General features: G+C 39.5%; 1 protein-coding gene across 1 annotated transcript; it reads left to right on the top strand.

Moving 5' to 3' along the window:
- The first annotated feature begins 1,794 nt into the window (after nucleotides 1-1,794).
- lbh (LBH regulator of WNT signaling pathway) lies at nucleotides 1,795-16,869 on the top strand. The gene is made up of 3 exons (XM_026939317.3): nucleotides 1,795-1,968; nucleotides 12,489-12,591; nucleotides 15,311-16,869. Exons 1-3 carry the CDS (start codon nucleotides 1,940-1,942, stop codon nucleotides 15,539-15,541), a joined length of 363 nt encoding a protein of 120 aa, XP_026795118.2. The 5' UTR covers nucleotides 1,795-1,939; the 3' UTR covers nucleotides 15,542-16,869.
- The last annotated feature ends 10,169 nt before the right edge of the window (nucleotides 16,870-27,038 follow it).

Consider the following 27,038-nt stretch of genomic DNA (forward strand, 5'->3'; position numbering starts at 1 on the left):
TTATGCAGAATTAGCAGCCTCTCTCTGCTCTGTCTATTAGTGAAAATACGATATATGTTTTGAAAGATTTTGTGGACACCTGATCATCACACACACATATGTGGTTCTTCCCCAAACAGTTGCCAGAAAGTTGGAAGCTCACAATCGTATAGAATGTTTTTGTGTGCTGTAGCATTACAGTTTCCCTTCACTGGAACTAAGAGGCCCAAACTCTGTTCCAGCACCACACTGCCGTTGGTACCCAGGGCCGTTGCTAGGGTGTTGCTGTGTGGTTGCTAGGGTACTTGGGGTGGTTGCTAGGGTGTTGCTATACGGTTGCTAGGGTAATTGGGGTGGTTGCTAGGGTGTTGCTATGTGGTTTTATGTATTATTTACAGCAAATTGCTCATTGAGAAAGCTACATAATCCCAGCACAGTAGTGACAATGAAAAGGTAGTGTGTGTGTGTGTGTGTGTGTGTGTGTGTGGTGCTGATACAAGTGTAATGCTAACTCTTTCACACACTTTATTACTTACATTTACTCACAACTGAACATCCAACTGTTCAGTTAGAGACCAAAGCTCATCTACGCAGAGATAGCAGAAAATTTATGAAGGAATCTGTAATGTAAGTTCCCGTGTAATGTAGTAAGGGAACGGTGTCAAGGATTATTCAGGAGAAAATTGCAAGATAAGATATGAGATAAACTCTGCTTCATCATGGTAGTAAATTTATAGTGTTTATAAATGTAATGATGAGGCTTATATGCTGAGTTGCCAGGTTGTTACTGATCTGTCTAGTACAGTGTGTATGCATGAATGGAAACTCCAGAGCAAAGTTCATTAATAAAACGGCTCTGCAACACACATCTTAAGAGCAACAAACCTGTATGGTCAGGATTCAGTTTTGTGATTTTTTTCCTTCTCATATTAACGTTCTGTACAACTGATGATGGAAATTGTGTGTGTGAGAAAGAAAAATAACTGAGTTTAGCCAGTTTTGGGCAAATCTGCATTGTAACACCACCTTTATTTCAACTACATACACTGAAAAACTGCAAAGCAATATTGCAAGTGTGAGTGATAAGGTCCTGAGAACAAAACACAGCCCTTTTTGCAGCAGCTGCTTATTCAGAGGAAATCTGAAATAATAAGATGAATATCATAAACAGAAATCATAAAAATGCATGATCAGCTTTATTCCCTGCAACATAATAATTATAATTAATTATTATAGTTTATCATGTATAGTCAGACATTATTTTTATTATATATTATCATGTATATTATTATTATTATTATTATTATTATTATGCAAAACTGTGATACAATCTCTATATAATATGTTCACTAACCATACCATCGAATAAATTTATGTAATTATATATCATGTGTGTGTGTGTGTGTTCTTATAGCACTGGAATGCCTGGCAAATTTGACCTTGTGATGACATTTCAATAGTTTCCATGAAGAAAATCTATTATTTATTTTTCATGTTTATTAGAGAAGGAAAAGAGATTTTATTTGGAAAATAAAATGTCAAATGCAGTAATATTTGGGAATAGGGCTAAGACTGGGATTAGTGTTAAGTGTAGACAGCATCATTTAGTGTGTGTGTGTGTGTGTGTGTGTGTGCATATATGTGTATCTGTCTGTCAAGAAGCCCTTCTTCCACTGTCGTCATCAAAACACGGCTGCTGATTGGCTCTCGTGGCATTCGCGTCATCGTCTTTATTCCCACACTGCCATTCATGAATATTCTGCGCCAGGGGGCGTGGCTTCCGCGCAGGTCCACGCCTCCTGTATAAAAGCGAAGTCTGGCGCGCGCCACTGATAGTGCCAGGGCTCCATGGAGGAGAGAGAGTGAGTGCTGTCCTTTAAACATCTCAATCACCTGCAATCTTTTCATCCTGCAACTTCATCTCATCGCATTGCTACAAATTCATGTCGTGAAGCTCTACATGACTGCCTGCTATCCTCAGGTGTACCAGTAAGTCACTCCATCTTTCTTTCTTCTTTTCTTTCTTTCTTTATTTTTGTTGTTATAATACACATTATTTGGTTTGTTTTTGTTTGTTTGTTTGTTTTTTACATGGATTTAACACTGAATGAATTCATTTCCTGTTTTGCATTGACACAAATGAGTTTTTTTTATTATTATTTAATCGAAAAACAGGTGCAGTCAGTGTTTAACTTCCTTTGCAAGGCTCAATCCCAAATGGCTAGCTGCTGATAATCTAGTGCACTACTTAATCCTATTGTTTTATGCGTAATGTAGTGCGTTTATGTAGGGAGTGTGCAGTGAATTGGGATTCAGCCTTCGTGTTTTTTTTTTTCCTCCTTTCTGTTAAACCCAAACACCTGACTCGAACTGTAATGAAATTAAATTGAGTTAAAGCCCAGCACAAGGGTTATAAATGGATATGAGTTGTACCAAACATGGCTACACAAGCAACAGGTATGTTAATTGTGACTATTACAAGGTTAACAATTTATCAAATCTAATAGCTTATCAGTTGTTTTAACTGTAGAAAGCCTTTTCAATATTCACATAGATCTGCTATTTATTTTTTTCTTCTTTTTTTCCCCCCCCAAGTCCATTCGCCTCCAATGTGCTGCAGTAGTTTAGTGTCAAAATGATGCACCCTTGAGCAAGGGTGTGCAAACTTATGCACCCTTTTAACTATATAAATAAACTCCACAGATTCCCTTCTGCACTTATCTTCTGGAAGGACCTTTATCCAGGTCATTGTTGTGGTAGATCTGAAGCCTGTCTCAAGACCACTGGGTGGGAGTCAGAAATACATCCTGGATAGGATGCTAGGTCATCACCAGGCACCACACACACTCATGCACACACTCGATCACACTTAGAAGCAATATAGAGTAGCAAGTCCACCTACTGGCATGTTTATGGAAGGAGAACCTGGAGCGAACCAAATCTCAGAGTATCCTGAGATCAGGTTTGAACCAGGGACCCTTGAGCAATGAAGTGCCAATGCTACCCACTGCACCACTGTGCAACCCCAATAACATTGTGTTTATTTCTAGGAGCCATAGAGCTTCTTTATTCCTGAACTTTCCACCAACAGAACACAAGTTGATGATATTTAAAGGCTTGTTTTGGAGCTACTGGGGTTTGGATTCAAGACACCAACTAATAACTATCATAACTGTAACAGCTTCAATAAAGGAGGTTGTGATTTCCAATACTGTAACAACAAAAACCTGGCTATCCTTCGTGGGTCCGACTTTCAGAACCACTGCCCTACACTCTGAGAAATAAAGGTACTCTTTTCCATGTTGCTGGTGTAGTACCAGGTGTATTTTTCACCTGCAGACATGCAATCCCTATTTAAAGTACAAAAGTGGACCTTAAAGACCACCGGTGTACCTTTTTAAGCTTTACTTGAAAAGCTAACTAAAGGTACATCATGTTCACCTTCCCATACATACTAAAGGTACAAAAGATGTCCCCTTGATGGTACCATCGCAGCAACAAGGAAAGGTACAGATATCCTATATTTCTACTGAGCATCCTGAATTCAGCTGAAATTTCAGAGACTTCACCTCGGAGAAGACTTCATTCCTTCAACAAGCACGTTGTAAAAAAAACACAAAATTTCCAATCCAGAATAAAGGAATGTATGTTGTTGTTGTTGATAGCGTACCAAACTCTGTGATGCCCGAGTGGTTAGAAATGTTCTGGATTTGGACCCGATATTTGAATTCAAAAACGGCAAATGAAGGAAGGTGTAGTCAATAGACAACATTATAGACTCAGTGTTAGTTGCACTGGAAGTTTCTCGGTGGTATTTCCACTCCGATCCTGCACTGCGGTGAATGTGAGTCATTCGGTTGTTACTTTCCTAGTCTCAGTGAAAGGTCATGTTCCATTGTGTGGAATCGATCTGCTACTGCTTAATAAAACACGAAAATACCCTAACTCAGTAGGAATGAGTCCAAAATAGCTCCATATTGGACATATAGTTTAAGGCCATAGTACTCAGATCTACTTCTGAAGACTCTGTGTAACATTCGAGGCTTGATTGGTTTTTTGTTTGGAGGAAGAAAAGTTTAAAATTTTTTAACTATATTTTTATTTTCATTAGTGTATATAGATTCCAGCCTCATGCATATTCCTCTCCTCTCTAATCTTACTTAAACCTCGAGCTAATTCTTGGGAAACCAGATGTATTCTGCTCAATACAGCAAAGTCACCTAAGCTTGCCATCACCTGATGTTTCTCGATGCATGAACAAGTCACCTCATCTTTCAGCTAAGGGAAAAAAAAAAACCAACCCACCCCTGGGGAAATTGGAGCAACATTAATAGCGCTTCTGTACCCATGTCGGTGTAGCTTCGTTTAATGTTTATGTAACCTGTTCGAACTGCTTTGCACCGTGAACAGGATGTATCGACTTGACCTCCTTAACAGATCTTCAGAGCTTTCTTTCTCTGTGTGCACTTACTGTTTTCCTGCAATAGCTTGCAATAGCTGGTGGTTTTTTTTGCAAAACCCCTTGATCTCTTCTCTTACAAAGGCCTTGTGTTTCCTCTTTAAACACAGCTCATGTTTGAGGAAGCCTTGGTGAATCCGAAGGTGTCTAACAAAAGTTATTGTTTGGAAATTTGACTCTATATACTGTCGTTTTCAGCTTTTTGACTTTTGCTTATAGATTTTTACAGTGTCACTTTTTATGGTTAGCAGTAAACTAACCTAGTCTTGTTGGAAATTTGCCCCTCACTGGAAATGTTTGAGTGGGAAAAAAATGGGCCTCATTGTAAAGAGCTTTGGAGGGATAAACTGTGATTGGAGGACCAGGATGGTCTGTTTGTTTTTCAAGCATTGTGTTCAGGCTCAAACGTCTAAAGGTTGCGTTCAACTAATCTGTACAAACTGGGTAAAAATGGGCCTCGTTGTAAAGACCTTTGGATGAATAAATAGTGACTTGGATCCAGCATTGTGTTCAACCTCAAACAGCCAGAGGATTGTTTTGGGCCGATATGAGCAGGAAAAAGGTTCCATCTAGTAGAACATCTTTAACAATCTATGAACTATTTAACAAGACACCTGCGATGGTCCTTTAGTGGTTAAGGTAATAATGTATTTTAATGAAGGTGGTCTTGGACCATAATGCTTCTTGATTTGTCTTAATAATTAGGCATGCTCCACTGATTTCATGAAGAACATCTTCCTTCCATTGTTTGATACTTCACTGCAGTTCTGGTGATGTTCTTGTTAAGCATCAGCATCCATTTCCTTTGTTACCTTGCAGCCAGAGAAGATTTGATGGAGAACCAGTTGGGTCCACTTCCAAGGCTGAATCTAATTTAAGGCCAGTTCTTCTAGTGGATAAGGTTCTATTCAACTTTAATAAAATGCCTTGTTTTGGGTCAGTCTCCATCTTGAGCTCCATTTCTTTGTCTGAACACATGAAGAACGGCTTTCTTCTATTCTTTCCTGACCTTTTGCTGCACATCTGGTGGTCCATTTTCATTTGTAGCACCAGCTTCCATTCCTTTTGCCACCTTGCTGCCCACGAAGATATGAATAGAGAACCAAGAGGGTCCATTTCTAAGATCTTTGTTCCAACATTGTGACCAGGCTTAAAGTCAGGATTATATGTTTGGCTAATCTAAGCCCAGTTTTGATGCTAATCTTCTAGTGGCTAAAGGTCCTAATCTACGTTAAAGAATGTTGGGTCAGCCTCCATCTTGAACTCCATTCCTGCCTGATCTCATGAAGACTAGCTTTCCTCTGTTCTTTACTTATTCTTTGCTGCGGTTCTGGTGGTCTATTTTTGCTTGCCAAGCACCAGCTTCCGTTCTTGTTGTCTTGCTCCAGCGCTCATTCCTCTACCTTGGCACCCAAGAATATATGATTGGAGGACCAAGAAAGTCAATTTCCCCAAGTCCAATTCCAGCATGGTGACTGGAGTCCAGTTTATGATTGCGGTTGATCTCAGCACAGTCTTGATGTTAATCTTCTAGTGGTAAAGGTTATTTTGGGTCACTGTCCTGCTTGAACCCACTTGCTTGGCGTCTCCTGCTTTGACACGCTCCATCGATACTTCCCTGCATTCTTTCCTAACCTTTTGCTTGCGTCTGACAGTCCATTTTTGCTTGGCAAGCACCGCTGACCGTGTCAGCTTCCGTCTCTCTGGCTACCATGCTGACGGCTAAGATATAGAGTCGGAGCAGATGGGAAACAATGCGAGGTATGCGCAGTCTGATAGCCCTGTGAGTTTAATGTGTGTCAGCACCGAGGGATGGAGCTGATGCATTGTGGGTCGTCGAGCCAGCCATTCTCCCTCCCTCCCCCGCCCAAACCAGCAGTAAACACAAGTCATATATACAAACCAGTGTATAGTCTGGCCCATATGATCATATAACATCAGTATCATGAAAAATTGACACAGTACACTTTTCTATTATAGGTATTGCATAACCTTTTTCTAATACAACAAGCAGCTGATTAGAAGTTAAGGCTTTTAAAGTTTTGAATTTTACTCAAAAATGCAACCTTACTGTTTTTGCCTGCAGTTTATTATTAAACCTACATATCGTGATGCATATCATAGAAATGTCTTTAAGTATTATTGTTAATTTTGTCATATCGGACACCGCTAATGTAAAAAGTGTGAACCTCGTACTTCCACGGTCTTGATATCATGATGCATATGTATCATCAAGTATCGTAATAGAATATTTTTCCCATATCACGCTCCCCTAGGCTGACATTCATTCACCATCTTCAGAGTGAATGCAATGTCTCACAGTTTATAGAAGAACCAGTGGAAATCTTAGCTCATTTGTTTGAAACGTTAGCTCACCTAGCGTGGGTTAGGCATTTGATCTGCCCTCCTAGCTTTTTTTTTTTTTTTTTTTTTTTTTAATAAAACAAATAATGACAGCCCCAGAGTTGTTCTGTTTAGATTGTGCAGAGCGTGGAGGAAATTACCAGTGACTCAGAGAAGAACAAAGAGCACGGTTTTATTCCCACAAACCTCCTGATCCGCTCGGGTTCGACTAATCCACCAGGCTGCGTGCTCCCATGTTTCCTATTAAAGCGGATGAAGAGATTTAGATGCCAGGAAGGCTCCAGGTTCAAATCTGCAACAGTAGCACTGCATGTCCTGCCTAGAGATTATCACAATGTTCAGTAATGCTTCCACAGCTGATTACACAGGAGGAGGAGGAGGATGAGCTTGGTGAGGATAATGCTCGAGTTTTGTTCTGGTATTCAGCAACATGGTCGTCTTTTGTTTTGAGCCACCGTGAACGTGTGTGTGTGTGTGCTGATGCTGAGCTTTTAGTGCTTCCGTCTGCCACCCAGATTTCCTTTCTCAGTAGTCTTAGTAGGGTGGGCGCCATCACATGATAATATTTCTACAATACATGATAGGCATTGTGTTATTATACAGACAGTATATCATGATGTTGTCCAGTCTTAGTGTTCACACAGGCTTAGTGAAACATTAATACAAAGATTGTTGGAAAAATATGTCTCACTTTGTCAATTTGCTTTGATGCTAAGAATAGCTCTTCTCAGCACTAATGGTCCGCATCCATCCCTTTGACTTCTTGTTTGCTTTATGAAGGGCACTTCACTCGGCCGTTCTAGATATTTCCATTTCCATTTCCATGGAAAAGAAGACGCGTTTTGTAGCACGACAACCTGGACGCTTTTAACACTTAGATGTTTGTAGAGCTTGAATTGTTGCACACACTCCTGCTTCCTCTTCTCTCCCGCCCGCTTTTGTGTTTTATTAGGCAGATGTTCTGTTATTCTTAGCCGAGCAGGATGTTTATGTGGCCTCAGAGCTGAAATATCACTGGCAACGCTCGAGTGTTTAGATTTCAGGCACACGTCTGCGCAATCAGTGCACATTCATTATGTCTGTGCTCTCTCTCTCTCTCCCTCTCTCTCTGTCTCTCTCTCCTTTTCTCCTTTCTCTCTGCATCTCGTTCAGCTGTTTTTTTCAGTGTGTCTATAACAGCTGGAATAAGCTAACATTTACATTTCATAGTAGATGCCACAGATGATTGTGGGAAAAGCGAATGCTCACCATTGCACCCTAATTCATGATGCTTTTGAATTATTTTTGTAAGAAAGCCTGGAAAATGTTTCTTTTAAGTTGTATTGCACAACTTTTGTGTGTGTGTTAAAATCTGGATTTCCAGCTGTTGTTTTCTGTAAGGCCACAGCTGTGCAGAGGAAGTCATAAAACACAGGTTTGACTTTAAGATGTCCACCACACAACCCTCTCTCACTGGCTTCATATAACATTTTACTACACAATTCTGGATTCTGATTGGTCAGAAGGTGTTGATAAACTTTCTGTAACAGCAGTTATTAATGCGCCCGTTCTAATAACGTTATTGTTTCTATAGGAATAGCTCACACAGAGACGCATGAAATAAACTGATTAAAAATGTGTCTAATTGTTTATGGTGAAGGTTTTTTTTATTATTTTAAAGAGGACATTGATTTACCATTTCTGGAAGGAGTCTCCAGTGTCAGCACTTCAGAGGTAAAGCTGTAGTTTTAAGTTTTCTGACACGGACAGAGGAAGTTGCGGTTTCCAGGCAACTTGACAAGGTGCATTTTTTTTGTCTTGCTAACTTCAAGAGAGAAAAAAGACGTAAGTGATACTAATAGTGATTGTGCTATAACATAAGTGATAACAGGAACTACCTTGTTGTGCGGATGTTCCACAACACTAAATGTAACTATAAATGGATAAAAAATACATCATGTTTTTTAATGAATAAAAATTGTTAGTGGTAGCAAATTGCTGTGGTGTAAAAGGAATAAAAAAAACTTCAGGATGTGCTGTTAAATAAAATATTCAACTTGTAGTAAGGGGTGGTAAGAGTAACTCCGCGTCATCACACCATCCTGTTATTGATTATTTTCCTATAACAGCACACCTCCAGGTGTTTTTTTTACTCCGCTTCTTAAAGGAATAGTACTTACGCAGAGCCTTTAAGGGTTCTGTCAGGACAAACCAAAGAACGCTTAAGGATGCCAAATGTTTAATAAACTCTGTGGCACAACACTTCCACACAAAAAGTCCTTTTCTTTTTCCCTCATTATGAAATCCATATTGTGTGAATATGCAAATTGGGGAAACACCCCTGACACTACAAGCCCCACCCACCCCCCATTTCCATGGTAAGCTGGTCTTGCCTGTATGGTCTGTATTTCCATATTTGGATATGTTGGTAATGAGACATTTTGGTTATGTTAGGACAGACTTCCTCTGTAACACTAGGTACATATTTACTGTAACTACATCTGCAGGATCTGTAACTCGATAGCTAATATTTTTTAATTAGCTAGCTATATTCCTCAGCTCACTCTTTGATTCAGAAATGACTCTTTTTTTTTTTTTCAGACAGTGTTTCTTTGCATGAGGATGCCTTCTATGCTAATATAACTCGCCTCGACATGACAGACGACATGACTAGCGTACTCTAACCAGCTAGCTATTTTGGCTACTTGCTCTTTGACTGTTCTGTTTAAGCTTGGTAATGAATCATGAGAACTCAACGGTAAATGAATATCATTTTGGAATAGCAGCATGTAATGTACATAACAGGCTTTTCAGGCCAGCTTGCACAAGGTTACATATAGCTCAGGCATTAATTTCCCTGTAACCCATTTGCAATGCAGGCTTTGCTTATAAGAAGGAGGTCAACATGAGTAATCCATTGATTTACACACACACATGAGGAGAACAGAGCCTTGTGATGGCTTTTGTTTAGTTTGTAGCTGATGGAGGTATGAGATGATGTTTGCTTGTGTCTAGAGCTGTATGATGTACATCACAGGACATCGTACAGGAAATTGCAATATGTTCTGTAACATGAAAAAAAAAGTAACCCCATGAGATCTCTAAATCCAGCTACATGAACGCTTGTGATTGGTGAGAAGTTGTTTCATCAGAAACCAAAAGAGCTAATGATTCCTCGGACCAATCCTACAGTGTGCGTGGTCCCACGTTTCTTCAGTTCCCCACTTCCGGTCCTACCTGCAATTAGTTACCACAGTGGATTTCTCTTATCATGGCATCTCACTAAATGTCTGAAGAAACATTATGAAAAAAATAAATAAATAAAGCTTAGAAGGAAGTAGCCATGATTGTCGGTGCCACTAGTAAGTTTATGTAGCTACTACAGTTGGCTTGCTTTTGCTAATCTCCTAATCCACTGGGCAGTGCACAGCCGCAAGCAAGTTATAATTACAGTAATAAGAAATAATTCAAATTCATCCAGAAATAATAGATTGTGCAGCCTGCATTATATCATGGATGTACTTAGTTAATGGTAGCTGATGATATTGATTAGGTAAATGTTTCCTCATGTTAGCTGTTAGCTATATTTAAAACAAAAAAAACAAAAGATCTAAAGTAGCGCACTGATGTTTTTAAACGTTTCAGATCCAGAAAAGTCCCGTGAGAAGAAGTCCGGGACATTTTCCTTTTTCAAGCTCGCTTCACCCCAAGCTTATGTAAATGCTCATGTTGGGTCCAGCTAAATAAACTCCATTGCGTGTGTGTTTGCTGTGCATGTGTGCGCGTACCCATACTGACCACTACACCGGCAGACTTTAAATAACTTGTGTGAGAAAGGAGCTTCAGTGCAGTCTCAGCTCATACAGGAATAGATGCCCTTTCCTGCAGATGCTGTAATATTCGCCCTTCACACGAAACCATAAAAAACGGCTTTTAGGGCGATTTGTAATAGGGTGCGTCAAGAGGTCCAGCGTGTTTCATGCATGTTTGGTGTGCAGCATCAGCAGATTCCAGCAAGCATGGTGATTTCTGCTGCAGAAACAGAATGGAAACGTCTTTCTGTAAGTTCTTCGTGTCAGATCCATTTGATGGTCTCTTGCACACCCACTCCTGTTTCATAATGACTGCTCAATGCACGTACTCATTTTTATATATATGCATATATGCACTCCTGGGCAAAAAAAACGGCCCAAGCCCAAAACGGCAATTATTAAGCTTTTAATGGTCTTAACATCAAATCTTTGGTCAGAAAATTAGCAATAATGAAACAAGTGCACTCCTGAGAGCCCCTGTTCCACCATTTGCTCGTTTACTTTTGCCGCAGTGAACTGTTTGGGGGGGAAAAGCTAGAAACGGGGAAATCACTTATATATATTCTTGTATGCAAAGGTAAAATCATGATAATGATTAAAATGTTTGATGTAAAATTCAAACTATCATGTCTGGGTGTACAGAATTTTCCAAAAATATCTTCTGGAATGTTTTTTTTTTTTTCCTTTTTCCTTAAAAGATTAGTGATTATTTGGTTATCTGCCATTCCTGATGCATCCCATCAAGGGCCACAAGGCTTAAACATTTAAAGAAACCAAAGGGAAAAGCTCCCATACTAACTTCCTTTATCTGTTTGTTTACTTAGTGCTAATTTCCTGACCAATGGTTTGTTGTTAAGATCATTAAAAGCTTAATATTTTTCCATTGTGGGCTTGGCCCATTTTTTTTTTTTTTTTGCCCAGGAGTGTGTGTGTGTGAGTGAATATGTATGTGTGTGTGTGTGTGTGTGTGTGTGTGTGTATATATATATATATATATATATATATATATATATATAATATACACACACACCCCCGAGTGCAGAGTTGTGGACCATCGACCTCATTGTGGTAGAACATTGAGTGCTAGTGGCTGTGGTGTGTCCTTAAATGTTCAATTTTTAAAATAAAACGTACGTCAGACCAAATACACGTATAGGTGAGGTAGAACGTGCAAGAGGAATCTTCTCGTTTAGATACATTATCTTGTTAGAAATATCTCTTAAGGATCTCTTTGGTTGGATAAATGCTAGATGCAACAGGTACGAGGTGGGATGTGCAGAAGAAATACGTTCTTAGAAGAAGAAAAAAAGAGTTCCTTGGTTTATTGAGGGTTCTACATTGAATTGTTGTTGTTGTTGAAGGGATCTACCTATTATGTTAGAGTTACCAAAGAACTTTTAGGCTGCTAGATACAACTCTTGTTTCCAGTAGTGAAGATGACCATAATATGGCTTTAAATGCTAGATGCAACATGGATGAGGTAGAATCTTTTAATTTTGGATGAACTTATAAGAAACACCTTCTTAGAAAAAGGGTTCCTCAATGTTGCTCATAGGATCTAGCTTCCTACATGGGTTCTGCTTGGACGCTTTTATGTTGTAGTATTCTACAAAACATGTTAAATGGTTTCCCCAGAGAGACAAACATTCCTGAGAGTGAAGTTCATTGGAAAACATTCTGGACAAATTTCATCATTCTGGGCAAAAGAAGAAAACTTCATAATACCATGATAGTGGATTCTATGATAAAATGCTAGGCATGATATAAAAACCTAATATCGACCCGTTTCTGAACCACAGTACCTCGTTCTTTAGGTCCAGCCTGGTTAATAAGGTTGAGTAGTTATAGGCTCTAGCCTTTCTGACCTGACCTTTTGCTTGTGTGTGTATTGGCAGCTCCGTGTTCGTGCCGTGCCGTGAGATGACCGAAGTGATGATCAGCAGCACTCCAATGGAGGACATACGGCTCAGCCCAAGCAAAGACCGCCTCACTTTCCAGGTACCCAAAGTTTTGATCCTGCTTCACATTACCACGATCTTTGAACACCACAACAATAACTTAAAATAATAAGTATGCAAGATAATAATAGTGATGCTTTGCTTCACAAGCACCACTAAAAAATGGCACAGCCATTCTTATCACTTCAAGAAATAGCTCATTGCTTTCACACCTAAGTCATATTGAGATTCTCAGGCCAGGCTTTCCACTGTGGGCTTCCTTTCAGAAGTGAAGGGTGCTGCTTTCCACAATAAGATCAACTCCACAGAGGAGAATTGTCATTAGGTGCTTTTCCATTTCTCAAAATGTAAGCAAATTTCTGAAATTTGAATCATTTTTGTTTTTCCATTCTGAAAAAGAGGAACAGGATGGCACCAGAACACGCTCACTGGCTGCATCACTTTATCGAGGTGAATGTGAGTCTTCTGAGCCAATAGAAAACAAGAAGGCGGGACTGTGGTCTCACTGGCAGTAAAAATGGAGTGGCTGCTCATTATTACTTTCGTCTTGTTGTTTGCTTACCGTTACTTGACAGACATCTGGAAAAAAAAAAAGTAATAAATTGTCTATTTTGTCCCCCAGCATATGCTAGGGTTTTTGTGGTGATTTTTTTTTTTTTTTTTTTTTTTTTTTTCCGTCCAACAAAGTATCGATTTTGGAGGTTAATAATGTCACCTTTAGACACACCTGGTATGCGGTCATCTATTTGGAAAATCTGCGTGTGTGTGGTCTTTATCTCTTTATCTGTACACCAAGCATATGAACTATTTTGTGATGTTAAGGCTCCAGTAATGCAGTAAGTAATGCAGCCCTAAATTAGCATATTACCCAGACTGCCTTTCAGAGGGCACTTTTTCATTCTGTGCTGGAGGGAAATAAAACACGGGTCTTCTCTTCCCAGCTGCACTCCTCCGGGACCTGCTTTCTCGTTTTCTCTCTTTTTTAGTATACACTCTTGAGCTATTTAAAGACTCTGTGTGTGTGTTCAGTCTTTTTTTTTTTTTTTTTTGTGATAAATGAGGTGCTGAACCATGCAAGGATTTGATGCCGCCATCACAGCTCATATAAAATCTGACAATCATACAGGCTGCTGATGTTTTCTCTCGTTTCTCTGAGAGAGATGAGCCTGGAAGGAATGCAGTAGTCCTTTGATGCACTCTGACTGCTTCAAGAGAAATTTATGAATAAATTCAGTCTCGTGGCATCCTTGCATGTTTCGCACAGGCGCCTTGTCCTTGACGGAGTCTAGTTTTGGCTACCCGGGACCGACCCAAGAACACAGCTGTGTGTTTGAGTTTCGAGTAAAACACTTCGAGACTTGCTGTTACAGGATGTTAATGAGTGTCGGGATACCAGCCAAAAGTTCATTCTTCTTTTTTTTTTTTTTTCCCTTAATAGCAGCATGTCCTGAAGTGTTTTATTCCTCTTATACCACAGCAGTTGCCCATGTTGTCAAATTATATTTGATAAAGAATGCTCGTGGTTACATTTAATAACAGCTATAACAGTTTTATAACAGTCTCATTCTTTCTTTCTCTTGCCCTTTCATCTCAGGCTGTATTTGAGCTCATATTTGAAAGAAGGTTCCATTTCTTTCCTTGATTTTTTTTTTTTTTTTTCCCCTCAAAATGGAAATTAGAGATGGTTTAGCTACCACATCTTACTTCCACAGCCTCTGTTCTGTTGGGCCCCTTTCCCAGATGGTGACATCCCTATCCCTTCAGTCCGCGTCACTGAAACAGACAGAGCTAAAAATATGACTCGGGCCCATCCAATTCTCAGGCGAATTGAAGCTTTTGGGCATGTTCCTCGTCCCAAGGCCAGGAACCAAGGATATAAATAAGAAAGCCGAGTGTGCGTGAGAATCTGCGGGAGACAGTTAGAAGTCATGTATGCCCTTTCCTGAGCAATGTTTCAGCCTTATGCCGGGTTCTCAGGCAATTTCATCTCTCTGTGACGCACACAGAACTCGCACACACATTGAATTTCGTCTCTCTGTGACGCGCACACTCATTACTTTTCCTATTCTGCTACTAACGGTGTTTTGATAGCTTTCAGGGTTTTGAAGAGCATTTTACTTCTGTACACTGTTAAAGGTTTCTCCTTGGGGTTGTGATGAGATGCAGCTTGAAATATGCAGTAAGAGTTTTAATAAGGGGTCTTGGACTTTTTGAAAAGGTGAAAATCTGAAAAAAGGTGTTTTTACACATCATCTTTAAGAATAAAAATGAGGCTGAGGCTAAGGCTAAGTGAGTTTGGGGGGGAGGGGGAATGCCGGCTGTGTGGTGCCTACAACAGTTGGAAATATAACAGCATTAACACAGTAGTTGCAGAAATCAAAGTCATGGAACAAGAACTTCAGCATGACAATAGAATATTTTGACAAATTATGTTTGAACAAGAAAAACAACTACTGCTAAAGCTGCTCTTATAGAAAATGTATCAACGCCTTCAGGGCAATCCGAATGGCGAATTTAACAGCGCTGTGGGATAAGTAAAGTTGTAAGCTGATACTGTGATGTACTGAAACCGTGATATTGTGCTGGAAGATTAACGTAATATCAATTTATCATACCACTGCAGCCCCATTTCACATACACCGTATAATGTGGAAACTTTTTGTTATAAATTGTCTGGTTCTGGAACCGTTTAAACTGTGACACTTTAAATAAGCACAACCAAAGAAAAATGCCATTTTTCCGTCTCGCTCTCCTCGCAGATCTTTCCGGATCCTTCGGACTTCGAGCGCTGCTGCAAGCTGAAGGACCGCCTTCCATCCATCGTGGTGGAGGCGACCGAGGGCGAGGTGGAGAGCGGAGAGCTGCGCTGGCCTCCCGAGGAGTTCCTGATCAGCCAGGGTGAGGAAGATGAAGAGGAAGATGAGGAGGAGGAGGAGGAAGAGATTGACGGGAACATACAACAGGGACAGCAAACGCAAAGAAAGGACTGATGCATTCATTTCAGAGTCCTTCAGTGAGAAGGGGACGAAGAGGAGGAAAGTGACGAGATGCTGAAACCGATCTCGAAACTGATCTCACACCTGGTGCTAAATTAAAGCTTTACGAATATTGGCCCACTGATTATCCATACCTTCACATCATGCACTCTCGCATTCACTTAGTCAAATAATCTCACATTGAGTTCCTTTTAAGCCTCAACACAAGCCAGCATCGTCACCCGTCATAACGCATTCTCGTCTCTCACTCGCTCTCACACTCCTTGTTCTCGCACACACACTTTCCCTCACACATAAATATCCATATATAATTATGCATATGCTCAAGAGTGACTGAGAAGGACTTTGGTTCCTGGACTTTTTTTTTCGACAAGGGCAAGATCCCTCATGAAGAACTTACAGATGATCGTACAGAGCCAGTGTTTCCTTTTTTTTTTTCCCCTTGGATAATAATCATAAATGTATTGATTTTGGAGGGTAGTAATGTTAGGTGACTGTACAGGGTTAAACAGCACTGGCGTTTGGACTGTTCACTTTTCACTGCTTGAAGAATTCTTTTCCAAAATGCAGCGATAATAATTTTCGAGCCGAGCCGAAGGTTATAACACAGCGAAATGGAGCCATGAGGCTTATTTAGCACTGAAGCTATAAACTATGAAGGATGTTATTGCTAATTCTGGTTTAGCGTAGTCACTTTTTTTTTTTTCCCTCAGAACAATTTTCCATTTAATACTGTATGTAAATAATTTTTGTACGCGGAAGTAGTCATTTTCACTGTGAATATCTGCATGTAGTTGTCTGTCTTTGTACATAGATGGGTTTCTTTTCAGCTAGCTAATGATAGGCGCTCAGTGGGAGTTAACAAAATTGCAAATCAAATAGAATGATTTAATGCTAATCACATTCTTCTTTTTCCTTCTGTTTAGACATCATTCATTACTTTGAGAGTAAAAAATTCATATTTGGATTCAGAATGTGATTGAAATAATCCTCTTTCCTCAGTGGAAAGGTTACAGAAGGTCACCTTGGCACTGAGAGCACCTTTGTATATTGACATAATGTCTAGCCTTTATTTTCATTTTTGGTCTGTTTCTTGTCTACTTCCTGGCTATGTATAAAGGCTTTGGTCTCAGTCTAGGTGTGTGTATGCGGGTGTTATGAGGGTCAAGCGTGTTAAGTAAGTGTAAGGGTCCTCTGTGTGAACTGCCTGTAGATTTGCTCTGTATTTTGTGTACAGCTCAGGGAGAATAGCTGCCATTTTGTCTTGGTTTTGATTTTTCCCCTCTTTACCATTTTTGTTGTAAATAAACATTTGGAACATACTTTAGTACTCTGTTGTATTTTGTGTGAATGTGTGAGGTAAAACCACTAAATGTTAGGTTCTTTTGTGAAAGTGTGAGGTAAAACTAGCAAATGTTAGCATTTTGTGTGAATGTGTGAGGTAAAACTAGCGCATGTTAGCATTTTGTGTGAATGCGTGAGGTAAAACTAGCGCATGTTAGCATTTTGTGTGAATGTGTGAGGTAAAACTAGCACATGTTAGCATTTTGTGTGAATGTGTGAGGTAAAATTAGCACATGTTAGCATTTTGTGTGAATGTGTGAGGTAAAACTAGCAAATGTTAGCATTTTATATGAACGTGTGAGGTAAAAATAGTAAATATGTGCATTTTATATGAATGTGTGAGGTTAAATTAGGAAATATGGGCATTTTGTGTGAGGTAATACTAGTAAATGTTAGCATTTTGTGTGTGTGCGTGTGGGGTAAAACCAGTTAAATAAGAGGTGTGTGTGTGAAATGTGAGCTTTTATTGTGAATGTGTAAGGTAAAATAACGTGAACATTTTCTTTATAGGTGTGAGGAGAATGGTAAAGAGTTACTCTAATTTTTATGCCTCTTGTTTTCTTCTTTTTGTTCAGTTCAGCATGTAAAACAAATATATCTTAAAAACTTTCAGTTTCACTTCCTTTTGCAGCAGCTTTAAAGCAATGTGGCTTGACTTCCTGCAAAACATTGTGTGTGTTCTGTGCACGGTATTTGAATGCATACTGTATTTAGTTGCACAAACCGCATTGTGCCTTCCTGCCTTCCCAAACTTACCTCGAGCCTTGCACGCTTCCTCTATGCAAGCTGAGGGCTTTCACTTTTGCATGTCTTTGCTTCTCATAAAACCCTTGACCAGGGGTCAGCTGTCAGCTCCAGATGAAATGCAGTAGTTACAATAGATAACAAAAGCAGTTTTTGCTTTAACATGGCAAATGCACAGGTTTGTGATGTTTTAGTCGTAAGGACATGACCCCACGAATGACATTGTAAGAAAAAAGTAGTCTACACTAGTTAAGCAGATTTGGAGTCTGTATTAGTTTAAAAATGCAATTTCCATAAACCTTTCCTTCAGTAATTACATACTTTACCAATAATAAAAATGAGCGTCTTTCATTTCTGTATTCTTCTAGCCTTGCACAAGAATTGTCCAACCCTGTGTCTTTTTCTGTTGTGGACCTATGTGTCTTGCTATGCAACTGGCATTAGCGTCCACTAGTGTCGTATGATTCCTACAGATTTATCAGTGTTTCCCAAGCCACTTTTTCTATGATTAAGTAACATGCACATGTTGTACCAGGTGCATTCAGCCTGAAATAGCAGTCTCAGTGAACCAAAAAAAGAATCATTTGTATGGGTAAACCAGCTATTTTTTAAACCCGGTCTCTGAGGACCCAAAGCCGGTCTGCAAATTCTATTCTGTTCCAGCATCTGAGCAGACACACTAGACAATCATCACTGATCACATGACTTGGGTGTGAATAGAGATGCAATGGAGGAAGAAATAGATTACATTTCAAACAGATTACAGGTTAGCCTATGTTTGTTGCAATCTCAATTCTGATTGGTCAGAAGGTTGATTAATTTTCTATAACAGTAACTCAAACAGTAGTATCAGCTGCAATTCAAATCACAGGTTTATATCATTCTACTACCCTGTAATATGGTACATGCTCTACATAATCCTTATTATTAAACTGGCTAAAAAATGTTTTTTAACAAAGAGAAAGTTCTGTTCATTGATTTCGTATACGTTTTCTGTAAGGTGACATTTCTGTAATATTTTTGTATCAATATCTGAGGTTAAAGTTGTAAATGTGAGCTTTTTCTGTGAAAGTGAGGTAAAACTTAGTAAATGTGAGGTTTCTGTGTGAATGTGTGAGGTGAAACTAGTAATCAACTTCAGGGTGGTGACAGGAATTCCACGTCACCTTGGGCCACATCACAGCACCCCGTCATTGATTATTTTCCTATAAAAGCATGATCACAGTGTTTTATTGCTTACTTAATATTTATACACATGTACATTCAGAACGCTCCAAGTTATAGATTACAAATTAAGATCAAAAGGTTTCTTTGTCAAATATTTATCATGCAGGAAAAATTGAAATCTTGAAAACTTTTACACACACACACACACACACACAGTACTTCAGTATAGGATATTCCTATACTGTATGTATACTTACATACAGTATATGAATGACCTTTATTTCACAAAGTAACATGTTCCAACACTTCTTTGTTACAAAAACAAATATAAAAGCTAGCACGACTGTAAACTGGCCAAACATGAGCGGTGAGAGTCTGACATTTTGCCCATGATGTCTGTGTGTGTGTGCATGTGCGTCTATGTGTGTGTGTCTGGTTAAGTAACAGGTTAGCGAGACGGATCAATTGAAGAGTGACTCAGTTCCATGCTGAGGTCTTCAGGTTACTTCCTGGAAACGTTGAGTGGACATTCCACCCCGATAAAGACACCTCCTGGTTACACACACACGCAAAGCGCACACGCACAACCCAGCTGAGTTATTTATGCAGTGGACAGTGTTACAGTTCACTCAGGCAGTCCAAAATCGCCTCATCATGATGTTAACTCTGCCTGTGTGTGTCAGAGTGAAGGAAATAACACTGTGTAGTGTGCATTCAGCAGTTTTTTTTTTTTTTTCTTAAAGACAATGGTGAAATGAATGAAAAAGGAATATGGGACTCTCAAAGAAAACCCTAATCCTAAAAAACTGTTGAGTTTCGTTGTCTACTGAATTGATCCACAAAATAAAAATAATTTTATGTTTAAGATCACAAATCAGTCACTAATAGATCCTTGCAGAGTAAAAAACTCCATTTCAAATGTTCTCAACTTTTGTAATTTTATGTTAATCTTAACTGTGTACATACAGACACTCTGTGTGTGTGTGCATGAGTGAGTGAGTGGATAAATGTAAGTCTCACAGTGACCTGGACATTAAGTGTATGTGCATGTGCTTGCATGGAGGAGAGTGTAGACACTGTTGTGTGTGTGTGTGTGTGTGTGTGTGTGTGCATGAGTGAGTGAGTGGATAAATGTAAGTCTCAGAGTGACCTGGACATTAAGAGTGTGTGCATGTGCTTGCATGGAGGAGAGTGTAGACACTGTTGTGTGTGCGTGTGTGTGTGTGTGAGGAGGAGGAGGAGGATGTGGACAGTCTCTGTGTGGTTTCAGAACAACGTGGACAAGGAGTGTGAGTGTGTGTGTGTGTGTGCGCGCGTGTGTTTTAAATTATTCTCAGGGTCATAGTGCTCAGTCACTGATAGCTCTTCTCTCTCATTCCCAGAATTCTTTCCAGTGGAAACAATCTGCCACTGATCCTTGTCTCTCAACACACACACACTCACACACACACCCTCTTGCTCACACTTTCCAACCTGTCATCCGTGTTCACACACTTACACCCTGAGCTGTCCTCACACACAGAGCAGCACCCGCTCGCCACAAGTACTGCTTTATATAGGTGCTGGCCACACAATCACACACACACACACACACACACACATATGCACAGAGTACATATACAATCTGTCTCTTTTTTCTTTCTGTTTCTCTTTTTCTTTCTGCCTTTCATTTTCTCTCTCTCTCTCTCTCTCTCTCTCTAGTTCCTATCTATCTATCTGTCTGTCTAGCTATCTATCTAGGTCTGTTGGATTCTCGATATTTCTGTCTCTCACTGCCTCTCTTTGGTTGTCATGCTTCTCTCTCCGTCTGTCATTTTCCCTGTCTCCATCTGTCTGTCTCTTTTGTTCCTCCTTCTATCTTTAGTGTATAAAAATCTATTCCAGTCCTTAATGATAGGTTTTAAATGTCCTTGGATTGATTGGGTTTATTTCATCATGAAGTCTTTTCACTGATCCCGACAGCATGTTTCTCTCTCTCTCTCTCTCTCTCTCTCTCAGATAAAATTACCTCAAGCTTGTTAACATGTCATTCAGTCCTACAGTTTTCTATACATTACATGACAAGTCAATTTAGTAGTGGAAATACTTCATCTCGTGTATATAAGCAGTAGATTAGGGCACTATTTTGGCTTGGACGCTTACTTTTTTTTGTACACGCCTACCCTATTAGCGCACCTTGTAGGTGTTCAGTTACAGACTAAAGCTCATCTTTTTCCATACACAGTGTGTCACTGGTCCTCTAAACCAGCATCAGTGTCACACATAAGATCTAGTTATGGCTTTGACAAGCGACCGAACTATAAGCAGACACATTTAACACTTTTTACTGCACTGAAATATGATGCAACAAATGCTTGTGTGTGTGTGTGTGTGTGTGTGTGTGTGTGTTTTTTTTTTTTCCCCAGCAGCCTTTACCAGAGGGACCTACTTCTAACTGATCATTAGAAATAGGTTTCTGTTAAGTGATAGAGTTGTCTGGTGAAAATCCTTGTAATAATTATCATTTACCATCCTGATTATGAGGCAGTTTCTTTACATCATTCGCTGGAGGTGCATCATAAACACTAGATGACTGGTCATAAATTTTTTCTTGGTATAAAAAAGGTCGTCATTACACCATTTTGTATTCCTGTTTTTGTATCTAGGCACTCGTATGTTACTAAAAAAAAACTCCTCACCTGTATGGTGCTGATATCCTGCTATTTACAGTACGTATGGAATTTTTGTAGGAAAACATTTCAGGGTGTGCTGTTATAGGAAAACAGTCAGTGACGTTGTCGTTAGCGTTCCAAAGCTGATTAGTTTCCAATAACAGCACATTCTGAAGTGTTTAATTATAAACTTATAATGCACCAATTTCCTAATAATTATGTTATTTTTTTAAATATTTATTAACGTACATACTCTCTTATTAGTGTATAGTTACATTTAATGTTGTGGAGTTTCTGATATCACCAGTTGTTATGGTGACATTTTCTGTGCAATGTTTGTTTAACATTTATGGAAGGAGTGCCTTGTAATAGTCAGACGTAAAACCGTAACTTTTCACACGCAGGACAGAGGGCTTTATGCTTCATGCTCTGTTTATAGCTGCTATAATGTAAGTGATAACATGAACTAAGTTGTTTCATGGATGTTCCACAGCATTAACTGTAAATATAAAATGATAAAAAGTATGACATGTTCTTTAATAAATAAATTTGTTAGCATTGCTAAATTGCTTAAGAGGATTATAAGAGGAATAAAACACTTCCGCATGTGCAGTCATTGGAAAATAATCAACTTCACGGTGGTAACTTTTCGTATCAGTCCTCATTACACAACCTCATCACTGATTATTTTCCTATAAGTGCATGCCCCATTGTTTTTTTATTCCTTCCATATTTAATCAGTGGGTCTTTCTTTTATAGCAGCTTGCGTGAGGGTTTTAATATGCTAATGCCCTAATCTCCACACTTCCTCCACTGACACTGATATAAATAGGAAGTCACTGTCGTCTGCTGATTATTTATGCTTAAAGAATGTTCTGGAAAAACTAAGTCTATAAGAAACAAAAAAGAAAGAGAGAAAGAGGGGAGGTTTATAGGTCTTTTATCTGAATATCTTCACTCTGTGAATGGATATTAAATCCAAATTAAACGGGTCGAACATCACAGACGTAAACTAGCCCAAGGACACAAAGAGAAATGGAATACTTCAGACTGGAATGCAGATTAAGAGTAAAGATAAATTTAGATTATGGCACTTCGCAGGCACACTTCTCTTTGCTCCTCTCCCAAAAAAAAGAAGAGAGGTCAAAGGTCACGAGAATGTTAAAAACACCAAATTCTTTCCGACGAAGCCTTGTTAAAGTGCTATCAATAGCCTGCTTTTAAAATAAACCCAAGACAGAATGTCCGAAGTTGAAAAGAAAACATTCTCTGTAGCGTTTCTTAATACGCCGTTTCCTGCCTCCTGTGCGCACACACGCACACACACACGCACGCACTTTTTGTCCATGTGTCTCTAAAACCACACAAAGATTGTCCACATCCTCATAAGTTCATGTTCTGTGTGGGTTTAAAACACACATCCACCAAAAAAATACACTGTCCACATCCTCATCCTCACAAGCTTGTGCACACACTCCTAATGTCCTTGTACCTGAGACTACATTAACACACACACATACACACACATTATATTTACACAATCAGAGCCAGGATTTAAAACAAAAATCACAGTTAAAAATGTATTTTTCTAAGTATCACAATGTTTTAGCCAAAAACCTGGTTGGCTCTGCAGGGAGGTTAAAACTTGGCCATAGACTGATCAATTTAAAAGAAAATCAGCACAAACCTGCATTCAATTAGCACAGAAATGTTTGCAGGACGCAAAATCAGTACGAGGTCACTTTCGCTGACTTTCATAGTCAGATGAGAAGCATTAGTTCTTAATTCAGCATTACTGGTGGGACGATACATCGGTATATCAGTGTACCATGGGAAAGAGGATTAAAATACTTATACTGTTAGCTTTATGCTGTAACACTGTAAGTACTAGTAATGATGTCAGAAAAATATTTCCATATTTAATACATCACAAAATACATCCAATTGACCCGAGAGAAAGCAGGCTGTTTAAAAGTAATACAAAGTTCTATATGCCATAATACTCTTAAAGATTCCTCGGTTTGTCCCTAGATCCTGTGTAGAAACCTACAACCTTTAGTAACTCCTATAGAAACCTAGAACGTTTAACCTTCCAAAGAATTCTTGAGGAACCACTTTATTATAAGGATGTGTACTACACATCAACTTTCCCGCCCTCTTTTTCCTTTTCATTTAAACCGCATAGGAACACAGAGCCTCGGGTTGAACTGAACACACAAGTGGAAGTTTGTGAGCTCTAGTCCCATGACTGATGGAAAGTTGGGTCTTTGAGTTCTTTAGAACCTTTCTTTCTCAGCTTCTCACCTCAGACTGGAAGTCTCTTTCTAAGAATAAAAGAATAAGCGAGTGCATGTTGCGAATTCTTTGGGCCCCTGCACGTACTTCATTAGCGGAGTCGCTGTTGTGGCAAGGAAAAGAAATGACAGAGATGAAATGATTGCTCACACGGGATGAGCCGCGCATCCAGACGGCGAGACGGAGCTGGGAATTGTAGACGCGAGCGAAACAAACCATTAGGGTTTGAACAGTCTGTGAGAGCGAAAGCAAACAGCAGAAAATGTGCTTGTGTTATTGTTTGCATCCACTTTGCATAATCAAGGTTGGCTGTTGCGTACGTAAGACGCATTATTTATGCTTTTATGTTGGTTATGTGCTGTGGCAGAATACTAAATAGGTAAGACGAGAAGCCAATTTTAGTCATACCCCTTGCTATTACACCATGTATGGTAACATTAGTGCTGAACATCAACCCTCTTTAGCCTGAAGGATTGTTTTTCATTATTTTGGTGCATTCCACTTTCGGAGTTCAGGAAAAGAGGAGAGACATTATGCTGGTGCAGACTGGCATTAAATCTGTCAGACTTTGATTCGACCTCTCGGGACAAAATGTTAACCCTGGAGTGGTTTATAGATAAACTTCTCAATCCCCTACAGATAAAGGCACATGCCAAACCAACCAGGTCATGGAAAAGTCTCGAGTCTGGCGAAGAGCTGGGGCCACACGTGTACACGTGGACACACACACACACTCTTAACACACACATACATCCTTTGGTGCTGAGATAATGTGATGGCAGGATTGGTCCCTATTAAAAGGGTTTATTTGTCGAGCTGTCCATTTTTCCATTGCCCTTAAATGGAGTGCTATGATAACTCATGGAGGTCCCGGTTATACAACCACTTCCAGTCTTCCATTTGCTCTCTGGATGAGACGGAGAACAGCGCAAGAAAATATTTGCTCAGTGTCTGCATGGGCTAGTTAATAGACTTTTCTAACCCTTTCAACATTCATCAAGTGTAATTTTAATAGACTTCTCCGACCCTTTCCACATTTGTCACTCTCTTAAAAGTCCAGAGTGCATGTGCCATGATAACAATCTTCTGGATGATGTTAAAAAAAAATCTAAAGGACAATGTGAACTTTGTTTTTTTATTACAAGAGACATTTTTAGTTCTGAGAAATATTACGGCACTCTAAGTACTCCTCGTAAACGTCTTACTTCCGAGTTCGGAGGTTTTGCAACGTCCCGCTGTCTGTGATTTTTGACGATTGCTTTTTCCTCCATCAGTATTTTAGTTTTAAATCCAGGATTCTGATTGGTCAATGTGTTGACCAATCAACACACTAATTTTCTATAACAGCATCTCTGGCAGTAGTTCAGCTGCAAATTCATATAATAATTTGCTGCAAAGTCTAACAACGTTATTTAAAAAACATTATATAACAAATGTATAATAATTGATATGGTGAAGTTTTCTGTAAGGAGATGTTAATTTAACATCCATGGAAGGAGTCTCCAGTGTCAGCGCTTTGTAACAGTTGGTAGGTTCTTCACAACAACCAATCACTGATCACCACTGTTCCCAATGACCAACCACTGATCACCACTGTTTCCCAATGACCAACCACTGATCACCACTGTACCCAATGACCAACCACTGATCACCACTGTTTCCCAATGACCAACCACTGATCACCACTGTTTCCCAATGACCAATCACTGATCACCACTGTTCCCAATGACCAACCACTGATCACCAATGTTTCCCAATGACCAATCACTGATCACCAATGTTTCCCAATGACCAATCACTGATCACCACTGTACCTAATAATCAATCACTGATCACCACTGTTCCCAATGACCAACCACTGATCACCACTGTTTCCCAATGACCAATCACTGATCACCACTGTTCCCAATGACCAACCACTGATCACCAATGTTTCCCAATGACCAATCACTGATCACCACTGTTTCCCAATGACCAATCACTGATCACCACTGTTCCCAATGACCAATCACTGATCACCACTGTTTCCCAATGACCAATCACTGATCACCACTGTTCCCAATGACCAACCACTGATCACCAATGTTTCCCAATGACCAATCACTGATCACCACTGTTTCCCAATGACCAATCACTGATCACCACTGTACCTAATGATCAATCACTGATCACCACTGTACCTAATGACCAATCACTGATCACCACTGTTTCCCAATGACCAATCACTGATCACCACTGTTCCCAATGACCAATCACTGATTGCCCACCACTGTTTGCCCTACCCTCTCACTTTTTCATTCTTCACTTTAAACTCGCTTCTTTGAGATAGTAATAGAAACAAGTAACTGCTTCCTTCATGACTACTCACTCTCACTGTTTTTTTTTTTGTTGTTGTTTGTGTTCTTGGCAGATTTTATAGTATTTTGTAAATTCGTAAAAACATTCCACAACTTTAAACGTAACTATGAACTGATCAGAAGTACAACTTGTTACTTCTTACTTGTAATCCCTGATAAACTGCTGTGTTTATAGAGGCTCAAAGTCAGTCTACTGCCAAGTCTTAACTTCATGACAGAGACAACCACGTTTAGGGCTGAAATACCACGGTACTGGATGTGATGGAGGTGCAGCAGGTAGCACTGCTACCTCACAGGTCCAGGGTCACCGGTTTCACCCTAATCTCGGTTTTGGTGTGTCTGGAGTTTTGCATGTTCTCCTCATGCCTGTGTGGGATCCATCGTGACCCTGGCCCAATAAAGCTCTTACTGATACGAACAGTCTTGCTACGATGGCTTAGGACTACAACTGCCACGATCAGTTTTGTCTCCATCAGTGAACAGTTGATAACAAATAAAGTTCATGTGAAAACTATAATGAATTTCCTGGTAACACAATTGTACTTTTTGACCATGTAGTACACAGTTATAGGAGGGATTTTTTTTTTTATAATCGCACTATCCGTTGTCAGCCATGTGAGGATGGGTTCCCTTTTGAGTCCGGATCCTCTCAAGGTTTCTTCCTCATGTGGTCTCAGGGAGTTTTCCTTGCCACCGTCGCCTCCGGCTTGCTCTTTAGGGATACATTTATAAGTTTAAAACTTATATCCTGAATTCATCTTTTTCTGTAAAGCTGCTTTGTGACAGTGGTCATAGTTAAAAGTGTTGTACAGATAAAACTGAAGTGAATTACTGAATATGAATGAATGAATGAATGAATGTTCCCATTCATGTTACTGGTACCCATAAAAGACATATGATAACTTCTTAATCCATTTCCCCCCATTTTTGTGT

Source organism: Pangasianodon hypophthalmus, chromosome 3 (genome assembly GCF_027358585.1).
Source record: "Pangasianodon hypophthalmus isolate fPanHyp1 chromosome 3, fPanHyp1.pri, whole genome shotgun sequence".
Taxonomy (NCBI): Eukaryota; Metazoa; Chordata; class Actinopteri; order Siluriformes; family Pangasiidae; genus Pangasianodon; species Pangasianodon hypophthalmus.